Source organism: Glycine soja, chromosome 9, assembly GCF_004193775.1.
Source record: "Glycine soja cultivar W05 chromosome 9, ASM419377v2, whole genome shotgun sequence".
Lineage (NCBI taxonomy): Eukaryota > Viridiplantae > Streptophyta > Magnoliopsida > Fabales > Fabaceae > Glycine > Glycine soja.
This window is the reverse complement of record NC_041010.1, coordinates 33367639-33378847: the sequence shown is the minus strand read 5'-3', so window position 1 is coordinate 33378847 and position 11209 is coordinate 33367639. Positions and strand designations below refer to the sequence as shown.

Here is an 11209-nt window from a genome sequence, read left to right as displayed (position 1 = left end):
CCCCCCCCCTCCACACCCAGAGAAAAATGCATGACTTTTGTAAGTGATCATATGATCACTAACTAACTTGTAATTTCAACTATCCATGTATGATTGTATGCCCTAGATATATAGTTCTCAACTCTCAAAAAAATTCTCACTTGACAACATACCTCACAAATTAAGGAAAATTATACACTAAGGGTTTTGACAAACAAGCACTATCATCCAGTCAAAATTAAGAGAAACATGCTAGTGACAATTCATTATGATCTCAGTTTAATGTCCTAGGTTGCAACAAAGTAGGTTACTCAATGTTCATACAGTAAATTTGGTCTATCGTGACTTTTTTTTTCTTCAGTGTTGAGCACTTATACATATATGTTGTAAATAGTAGTTCCCCGAAGAGAAAGGATCTTTAAAATCTTATAATTATATTCCATGGTACATTGGTCAATCTTCAAAATGTTCTGAAGTTTTAAAACCTTTATAATAAATATAAGCAGCAAAACCAATTGTTGATTTCATAGTAAGAGATAGGAACGAGTGTAGGCAACAAAATCATCATATTGTACATATCTAATAAGGCATTTGTTGGGTTACAATCACCATCCAAAGTTATTTTTAAGGAAAATGAGAAGAAAAGATGCAAGAATGTAGAAGAAGCATTAAAATTTGACACAAGGAATTTGTTTCAATACAATAACAACAACAACAATCACAACAATAGACTTATCCCACTAGGTGATGTCATGTACATGGATTACATGTCATTGGACTTAGTTAAAAATCAAATCTTAGATATTATTCACCATCCATGCAATAATGTAACAAGGAAAACTAATCCTACTTTCACCACAAGAAATATAATGAAGTGTATGGGAAGTAAATTACCTCAAATAAATAAATATTGGGAAAAATAAATAGACCACTGGAACCAACAATCAAATGCCTTTTATTTTTTAGAATTTTTATGTTGTGACCATTAGATTATAATTATACAAAAGATATGCATGATAGAAACTAAACTTGAAAGTGTAGTCATCTCATCACCCATGTCAAGTTCCATTTCAGAGGAATCTAAATCAACATTAGTATAACCAATTTCAAGAGAATCAGATTCAACAACATCCATAAAAGCATATTCACTCTCTTCAACAGCCAAAGAGTTGCAATAAGCACACTCCCCTCCAAATTGGGAAGCCGACATTGCAACATTAACAAGAGTCTCCTTCTAATCCAGAGAATCACTAGACTCTTATGGTAAATAAACAAATTTTCTTTTCTTTACTTGGTGTGTTACACCAACTTGCCCCAATCCAGAAAACAAAAAAAAAAATACTCGCATTAAATATTGTTTACTCTATCTGACATCTACTTTTTCTTCCATCTAAATAATAAGTTGGCCATTAGCCTGAATTGTACTTCCTATGCAAAGACCCATCACTTGCTAGAGTTAGAGCACTATCATCAACTATTAGCTTCTAATAAACATTTGGATCATCAGAAAATGAGAATAAACATCTTAAAAGGAAATATTAGGCCCAAACCTCTTTACCCAGATGTTGTGTATGATTTTGTTTTTCCATTGTCATTTCTTAATGTCTAGATACATGAATATGCCTTTCTTAACAGTATATTATATGATCTACAATTGATCTAGTCAGAAGCATCACCTATTTTTTCTTGCTTCTTTAACATTTGCCTCTCAAGTTGAAGAGCATGAAGAATGGCATCTTCTCTACCTGTATATTTCTCTTTTTTCTTTAACAGCATACCCTGGGTGGACTCCGCCCTTTCAATACATCCATCAAATTGACCACATCAGAATGCCTTCACGCGCTTGGATTTCTCAAATTGTACCAATCTCTGTTAAAAATAATACCAACGCACATGAGGAACATAAAAAAAATACTAATGACATGCATCAACACTGATATCATAAGAACAAGTCTCTATAACTTTCTAACTCACATAGAGTTGGCACCATTCAATAAGTATATACTCACATTCACAATCACATAAAATTTAATTAATTGCTAGTGGCTAAACTAAAACAAAGGAACACTATAATAATCAAGAAAGTGTGATATGAATTATTGAATAAGAATAATAAATGTAATAAAAGGAAAAAAAAAGACAATTACTTGTTGGAGTCTTCCTTTCTGAGAAGTTTAACGGGAGTTCCTGAATGAGGAGAAGTAAGATGAGAAGTAGAAAGGTGATCAAGGCCAAGTATTTGACTTGGCCACCATGAACCGTTCCTTCTTCAAACCCAAACAATCGATCCAACATCACAATCCACTAGACCTAACCCAAACACTCCATCTTCCTCACTCTACCTTTCACTTTCGCTCTTTTTCGCTTCCCCAATTTTTCTCTCGATTTCTTTTTCTCTTTCGATATTAATAGATGGATGTGATGCCTTAGCTGCCGACGAAGAAGGACGATGAAAAAACAACGATAAGTGCGATGTGGGTTAGGGCACATTATTCCATTCAGATTTGGAAATTTTCATTTTTAGGGTTTTCAATTTTGACCTTGCTTAATAAAAAGCTTGAATCTTCTAGAAGCACCATGAGCTAACCTCAAATCCATCACCATAACGAAGTCACACCTATCATTCTAAAAACTTAATTCCATTCCAGGACAACCATATATAGGGACCAAAATACAACATCCCAAAACAACCATATAACCTCAAACTTATAATGATGGGTCATACCAAAACTGCCATCGATTACCAATTTCAAAGACAATTTTTCAAAAACCATCATTGAAAAAGTCACACTAATTACAAAAATGTCACTACCTTCAAAATGACAACGGTTTTGATAAAACCATAGTCGAATCACCATCGTAAAAACTATGTTTTGTAGTAGTGGAAGAAAAGATCAAGTAATAAACTGAAGAATCCAAACTGACTTTGTTAGTGTTGTCTATTGCATTGTCATTGTAAATTTTTTATTCTAGAAGATCGGTTAAAGATGATATTTAGCCATTTTTCATGTTCAACTTCACATCTAAAATTTCTTAGGTTTAGTTTCACTGTAGAATTAGATATCATCTTTTTGAAAATAATTTTGTTACTTTTAAAATAGAATGCTCAAGAAAGTTATTGAAAAATTAGAATGAAAATGAGATAATAAAATTCTTATACATTCATAAACTATTATTGTAGACAAAGGGTCAAGCTGAATGTTTTGATGATGCCAAAGTTTCACATGCGTCTCAAAGCTTTATTCAAGACAAAGAAATTAAAGATATTCAAGATGGATGATCAAGACAGTCTCTAGAGTCTTAGAAAGGGTATATTAAATAGGAAGGGAATTCCAATTGAAGTAGCAAAAGGTTTGGCCAAGAAATTTAAGTTAAAAAGTCTTTTTCAACAAATTTACTCTCTGGTAATCGATTACCAGAGGATGTAATCGATTACCAGTGGCCAAAACAGATTTACAACAGCTATTAAAATTTGAATTCAAAATTTGCACTGTGTAATCGATTACACATATATGGTAATCGATTACCAGCAGTTTCTGAACGTTTTCATTCAAATTTTAAAGCTTGTAATCGATTACACACATACTGTAATCGATTACCAGAAGAGTTTTTCAGAAAACATTCTCAACAATCACATCTTTTACTTGGTTCTTGAATGGCCATCAAAGGCTTATATATATGTGACTTGAGACACAAATTTGCCAAGAGTTTTGTAGAACAAAAAGGTCTTATCCTCTTAACAAGCAAAATTGTTTTATCCTCTTACAAATTCCTTGGCCAAAACACTTGTGATTCAATAAGGAATTATTTGAGTGCTCAAATTGTTCAATCTATCTCTTTCAAGAGAGATTTCTTCTTCTCTTCTTCTTTATTCTGAAAAGGGATTAAGAGACCGATGGTCTCTTGTTGTGAAAGGATTCTAAACACAAAGGAAGGATTGTCCTTGTGTGTTTAGAACTTGTAAAAGGAATTTACAAGATAGTGGAACTCTCAAGCGGGTTGCTTGGGGATTGGATGTAGGCACAAAGGTGTGGTCGAACCAGTATAAATCTGAGTTTGCACTTTCTCTTCCCTTAAACTCCTTTATTTATTATTGTTTTATATTCATATTCAAATTGTTCTTTTGAATCATTATTTAAGAAATTCATTATTAAGGGAATTTATAACTTGAATAGAAAGTTAAATAGAATTTTTAATTGGGGAAATAATTTGTAATATCTTAATTCAACCCCCCCCCCCCTTCTTAAGATATCTGAGGCCACTTGTCTAACAATTATTGTAATTTATCATTAAGAATTTATTTAATGTCTATTTTGGTCTTTTAGTTTATTTTTTAGGTTTAATTTGATACTCTAATTCAAACATACTATTTTCATGGACTATGTTCGGCAAAACTAGCTCAAAGCTAGAATGCTAGTTGGAAACTAAAAAGATACCTTATTAATTTGTAAAATTACTAGAAAAAATAAATTCATAATTTATTTAAAATGCATAAACAGAAAATTTGATAAATATATTAAGGATAAAAATGAAAAAAAAAATAGAAATTAGAAGCTAGAAGCTAGCATTTAAAAAAAATACTTCAAGTAAAGTTTCAAAAAATGTTAGAAGTTATTGTGAAACTATTAAAAAAAACTTATCTATCGAACAATCAAATGAGTTTTTCAACTAATTAATAAAAAAAACTAAAAAATTAACTGAAATGTCTTGTCAAACAATACCATGATTTTCTGACATTATTGCGTGTTGTGTCCCCTTCGACAGGTTCTTGGTTGAGTACCATAATCTCATTGTAGACGAGCAAAGCCCTACACTGTTGTGACAAGTTCTTAGTCTTCATCATCACAAATCACAATTGTTTCCCATAATCACAAACCATAACGTGAGATCATTTTTTTTACATATTTATTTAAATATTTAAAATTTAATAAATAATTATTTAATGAATAATAAGTTGAACAAAAATATTTGTTATCAATTTCATTTGTAAAACTAGATATACGATCTATTACTAAAATAAAATTAAGTATATATAAACTCAAAAATCTATTTTCTTATATATGTTTCTTTATTATTATTTTTATTTTTAATTTTTCTTTTTTTAAAATTCTTATATATACATAAAGGATCTCAAGGGAGGATTTCCCATATCCTTCATTGCCTTTATATTTTTTCTTAATGCCAATAACATATTTTTGTTTGTATGTCAATTTTTGCATTCCTCAATTCACTCTAATTATGTAGGATCTCATATATTCCACTTCTTTTCTAATTGTGACACAACAAACTCAATTTGTAACCTTGTTTTGTATTATTCAGAAACTTGAAAATATTTGGTAAAAAAGGTCTAGCTCACACATGGATCCAACTTTGCCGCCTATCATTAATTATCAATTACTTCATTCAGTCAATCAATCAGTTACTTTGATTAAAATGGCACCACTAAGGACACATGTCAACTTATAAAAGCTGCCTCAACTAGCATCTAAATATCTAAGTTTGTCCTTTTTGTTCTCATTTTTTATTAGTTTTAATCAGTTTTTTTCTTTCATCTCCATTTAGTTTATTCTCTTCTCCCTTCTTCCAAAATCTTTCAGACAACACCTCAAAAAACCTCCTCTGGTCACCGACTCTAATGCGATTTTTGGCTTGTTAGGGCCGCAGCTTGAAAAAGTAAATCGATTAAAACGTTTCTCACATTCTATTATTCATTTCCCCCAAAAAAATTCCAGAAAATAGCACCTTGGCCAAACCCTAACTATCGAGTTATTGTCGTTGTCGGTCATAGTGAGAAGAATGATTTTTCTTCTTTCATTTTTCCTTTTCCTTTTCTAGAAAATCCCTTAAATCCTCGACATCTAGTCACCGGCTCTTATGCCCTCTTCTTTTCCTCCTTTTGCGATTTCCATCTTCTTCAACAAATCTAAAGGTAGTGTGATGGGTAAGCTTCTTCTTTTTCTTTTTCGTTTTTACCTTTGACAAAACTTAATTATTAGAAGTTTGTTTATCTTCTTCATTTGAAGAACAATTTCGGTTGCTAAGTTCTCTGGATTGCCCCTAATGTTTGTACCTTTCAGTTATATTCAAAGGTTTTTGTTGTTCTTCATTTTAGGAATCACAATCGTCAGGTGTGGGTACGTATTTTTTCTTTCCTTATTTTTGTTTTTGTGTTTGAGTCTGATGCATACACAATGTGTAGCTAACATTTTTGTTCCATTTCCATCTTCTCCTTCGCACAAATGCAACATTATGTTGTGGGTGAGTTTTCCTTAATTTTTCTCTTTGGGGTACTAGAGTATGTTGGCCGCAATGACTAGGCAAGTCAGGGCACTCATGGTTAAGCAAGCTCTATGGGTTACCTTTGGGTACTACTCATGGATTTTAAATTTCTTCCACTTGAGGGGAAAATTACCATGTGGAAGAGACTCACACTTGACGAGGAGATTCTTAAAGTACAAGTGTGAGGTGAAGTCTCACATCGTATAGGAATTAGAAGGTTGAACGTCATATATGTGAAGAAAAAACCCATAAGTATGAACCTTAAGGTTTTGGATTAAAGTGTATTGTCAAGTTCATTTATATGGTTACTCATGGCCCTTTAGTGTAAATATCCCTAATACCCCATCGGATTTCCCAAAAATTGATATTAGAGTCGATGATTCAACTTAGTGACTCATGGCCCTTTAGTGTAAATATCCCTAATACCCCCTCGGATTTCCCAACAATTGGTATTAGAGTCGATGATTTGACTTAGTGATTGGCTTGAACAAGTGAAGAAGACGAAAATGAATCCATGAACATGGGGATCCCTTGAATTGAAAATGACTTCCACTCAAGGGGGAAACTACTATGTGGAAGAGAATCACAATTGAAAAAGGGGGGGGGGAGGATTATTGTAATATTAAGATTTTGGAGTTAAAGTGTGATATCAAATTCATTTAAACGAGATTGATGTAACAAGATCCCAATAAAAACACAAAGGGTGTCAATATTAATAGACAATGTAATTCAGTTGAAAAATAGGTTTAAATGTGGTTTTGTCCTCATAAGTTCGCATTTTTTTTTAAAATTTTAGTGTCTCTAAGTTTTTTATTTATTTTCAGTTCCCATAGGTTTACATTTTTTTTTCAGTTTTTGTGCATGGAATTTGTTTTGTTCATTTTTAGTTCATATAAGTTTGTAATTTTTCAATTTGGTCCCTCTAAGTTTGATTTTTTTTTCAATTTTAGTGTGAACTTACAAAGACTAAAAAAACAAGAAATATTAAAATCTTAAAGGATTAAAATTGAAAAAAGCACAAACTTACATACATAGCTAAAAATGAGCAAAAAAAAAAACTTACATAAATCAAAATTAAAAACACACAAATTTACAGAAACCAAAGTTAAAAAACACCAACTTAAAAAAAAAAAGGGCAACAAAATATAAGGAACCAAAATCTCAGATTAAAATTTAAAGAACCAAACTGTAATTAAACATTTAAACCTAAAAAATGGAATATTTCAGAGGTTATGAATATCTGCTATGATCTTAATCTATAGTATGTGAAATATTTGTCAAACGTTTCTTTGGTCAGGTATCAATGGAAGGAAAAGAAACTGAGGGAATGTTGAAGATGACGACAGATAAGAGACAACAGAAGCGAAGCAGAAGTGACAGAGAAGAGGAAAGGGACAGGCTGAGTGAGTTGCCTGACTGTGTTGTGCTCCACATAATGGAATTTATGGACACAAAATATGCTGTACAAACTTGTGTCTTGTCTAAAAGATGGAAGGACCTTTGGAAGCGTCTAACTTATCTTGGATTCAATACAACCCTCTTTAACAATGTTGTCAAATTCAACAAATTTGTGTCTCGCGTTCTGTCTGGCCGAGATGGTTCAGTTTCCCTGCTCAATCTTGAATTCACGCGTCGCGGTATGGCAGAGCCCAAGCTCTTCAATAGGCTGATGAAATATGCTGTGCTGCACAATGTTCAGCAGTTTACAGTATCTCTAAATTTAAGCTTCAGACAGAGTTTCGAGTTTCGCCCCTACATCTTTTCCTGTGAGTCCTTGACATTTCTGAAGCTTTCATTTAATTCTTTTGACACCTCGATTGTAGCACTTCCAGGATCTCTGAACATGCCAGCATTAAAAAGCTTGCAACTTGAGGCTGTCTCTTTTACTGCAAGGGACAATGACTATGCTGAGCCGTTTTCTACCTGTAATGTGCTGAATACTTTGATACTTGATGGTTGTTCGTTGCATAAAGATGCAAAATTCCTCTCTATATCAAATTCTAGCCTCTCTAGTTTGACCATAAGTGGTAGCTTTGAAGGAGGAGCTTACAAAATTGCGCTTTCTACTCCAAACCTTAGTTCTCTCACAGTCACGGGTCATAATAATCACACAATCTCCTCCGCATGCAATCTTTCTTTCCTTGAAGAAGTAACCATTGACACCCTTGGTTATACACTTTTTCCGAATACAGACTTACTCATCATAAGCTGGCTGCAAGTTCTCACCAATGTAAAGATACTGAGGCTCTATTCGGGTACCCTTCTGACAATACTACGGGTTAGTTACTATGCTTTCTCCTCTTTACATCTTTTATTTTTTTCATAATGCTCATAAGATGGGTGTTCTTGTGTCAAATTTTTAGCCGATACTCAATCTTGCAATTAAGAATGTCAATTATAATATGCCTCCTATTCACTCTAATTGTGTAGGATATATCAAATCCTGTTTCGGTGAGTACTCAGCCTCCCTGCTTTGTTCAATTGAAGTCATTGATTTTGGCGAACCAACCATCTGCAGATATATCTTTTGAGCAACTAAAGAGAGCAGTGGAGTACCTACTTCAAAACTCTCCACAACGTAGAATTGATTAAATCTTCAGGTAGAGTTTTTTCCATATTATTCAGTTTTACTTATTTTATGCTTCTGTTTTTTCCATGATACAGTGAGACTCTCTTCCATCCATGTCATCGATGTTTTTTTTTTTATGAAACTACACTATGGGGAGCAATGTGTCTGAGACAAAAAATTTATTATTTTTTTGTTGGAGAATGCTGATGAGTAAAATATTCTGTTTACAACTGAATTGAGACTGCAACAGAAAACTAGTTTTTATTTGAGTTCTTTTGAAATGACAACAAATATCTTTTAGTGGCAATCAGTTTATGTTGTCTTTGAAGTTTTTGCATGGTATGTATTACAACAGTCTGGATCATCCTTAAAGAACAAAACTACCGAAGAAAAAAGGACACATACTAGACTGAAGAATCTGAAGTGGTTTTGTTTGCTAGTGTTGTATGTTGCATTATGACTGTGAAACTTTCAATCATGAAATTGGATCGAATCCTTCTTTTCACTTAAGGCTAAGATTTAGCTGTTATATTGTCATTCAATTTCACATCTGAAATTTCATAGAATTAGTTTCATGGTAGATCTAGATACAATCTTTTTGAAAAGCATTTTGGTAATTTCAAAATAGGAAGAGCTCAAAATGCATTTTTGAAAAGCCTTAAGCATGTATAGTACCTCTGCATTGCTGGCTAAAGTTCGGTCTTTCTGAGTTCTCAGATTGTAAGTTTGCAACATAAAATTCAATGCTTGTAACACCTATAATAGGATTGTCACAGGCCAATCATGAATGAGTGTGGTAGTGGCAGGGAAGAGAAATTAGACCCATAGAGGAAGAAGTGAGGAGTGGAACATGCTAATGTGGTTGAAGGAGAGAGAATATAACAGAAAATGACAGGTGGCAAGGGGAGAGAGGGAGGAGAGAGAAGGTTATCTAATGGGTGTAGTTGTGGTAATCGAATAAGGGGTATCAAAAAATTAGTATCAAATATCAATATTGGCTAGGCTGAGTGAAGTTCTGCCTCAGGAAAGGGGTTCTCTAATTTCTGTTATTGTTTGTTTTCTATCTTTCATCTTGTAAGGAGCTAGTCTCCAGCTATAAGCCATTACCCTATTTTTCTTTTTATATTTTCTTGGATTGCAACATTGTAAAAGAGGTTTATACCTCTGATATTGTTCCAATTCAGTATCAACATTACTTGAGTTTTACCGTTCCTATTTTGGCTCCTAACAGATAGCTTTCTGCCTTTCTCGTGTGTTATTGTTTTCAATTCCTTCTCCCCTGTTATTCCTATATTGTTTGCATGCTGTTATGTATCTTCCAGAAACTTCACATATATTTTTTGTATATGTTACGTATAATCTGTGCAAGGCAATAATCTTGGCAACTTTTACTTTTTATGCATTTAGTGGATAAGATAAAGCCTAAGGAGATATTTGTTTAGATGAGAAAGCCGGTAATTGTCACTCCAAAATATATGAAGACTAGTGGCAGGCATTGACAACACTACAATTAACTGATTAAGTGAACATATGTCTGAAACTTGTGTTTTGATTCACTCGCGCTTGTTCTTTGTAGCTTTAGAGATAGAAATCACTACAAGCAAAGCACTCTTAATTAGATGTTGCAAATTATGTTGAAACTTGAGCATGTGTTTGGCATAAATTTGCTAGGGACTTCCTTTATAACACCCCACTTTCTTGCTTCTAGTTTTTCCTTGCATACTTGGTGTAGTTCTATGGCTGCTAAGTCAAGTTGAATTATAAAATGATTTACTAGTGATGGCATGTCATTTTCTTAATTTGACCTACCGAATATTAACTTGAACATTTCTTGGTATAGGCATACTCCTTATTATAAATTGTTTTTGACTAAGTTTAACTCTTGCTTATTTAGGTTCCTTGTTCATACATTGTTGATCCAGGCCCTCAAAGGATCCTATGTGGCTCAATTTGGTGAGAGACTGTTTGTTGGCTTCTTGTATTACATGGCCTAGTACTGTGTAGGTTCTTAATGTCTTTAATAAGATTGTAGTTTTGACCTAAAACCAAGAAAATATTGTAGTAATGATGAGTAGCTGGAAGCTTGGAATTGTTCCCTTAACTAAGGAAAATAACAGTTTGAGAATTCATCTCTACTATCGGTTTTCTTTTCATTTTCATTTTATTTCTAATCATATCCTTGACTAATTTGAGAGTTGAGGCCCTGAAACAATCCCCAACGTTCAGCCTTGACAATTGAACATAAACCCAAGTTTGTGAAGAATCACTCAAAAGATCTAGAGTCATTATGATTCTAGGGCTTGCACCTCTGAATGCTCAAAAAAACCTAACTCGTTTTCACATATCTTCACTATTGGGATTTGTGAGATAATATTTATGGAG

General features: G+C 33.0%; 1 protein-coding gene across 3 annotated transcripts; it reads left to right on the top strand.

Annotated features, from left to right (window-relative positions):
- Positions 1-5528: 5528 nt before the first annotated feature.
- On the top strand, positions 5529-10962 carry LOC114367484 (F-box/FBD/LRR-repeat protein At1g78750-like). 3 transcript variants are annotated; one of them, XM_028324672.1, is made up of 5 exons: positions 5529-5908; positions 6057-6113; positions 7556-8536; positions 8689-8858; positions 10722-10962. In XM_028324672.1, exons 3-4 carry the CDS (start codon positions 7562-7564, stop codon positions 8848-8850), a joined length of 1137 nt encoding a protein of 378 aa, XP_028180473.1. In that variant the 5' UTR covers positions 5529-5908; positions 6057-6113; positions 7556-7561; the 3' UTR covers positions 8851-8858; positions 10722-10962. The 3 variants fall into 3 exon arrangements, with proteins under 3 accessions (XP_028180473.1, XP_028180472.1, XP_028180474.1); XM_028324671.1 differs by having other exon boundaries at positions 5529-5920; XM_028324673.1 differs by lacking the exon at positions 6057-6113 and having other exon boundaries at positions 5529-5920.
- Positions 10963-11209: the final 247 nt, after the last annotated feature.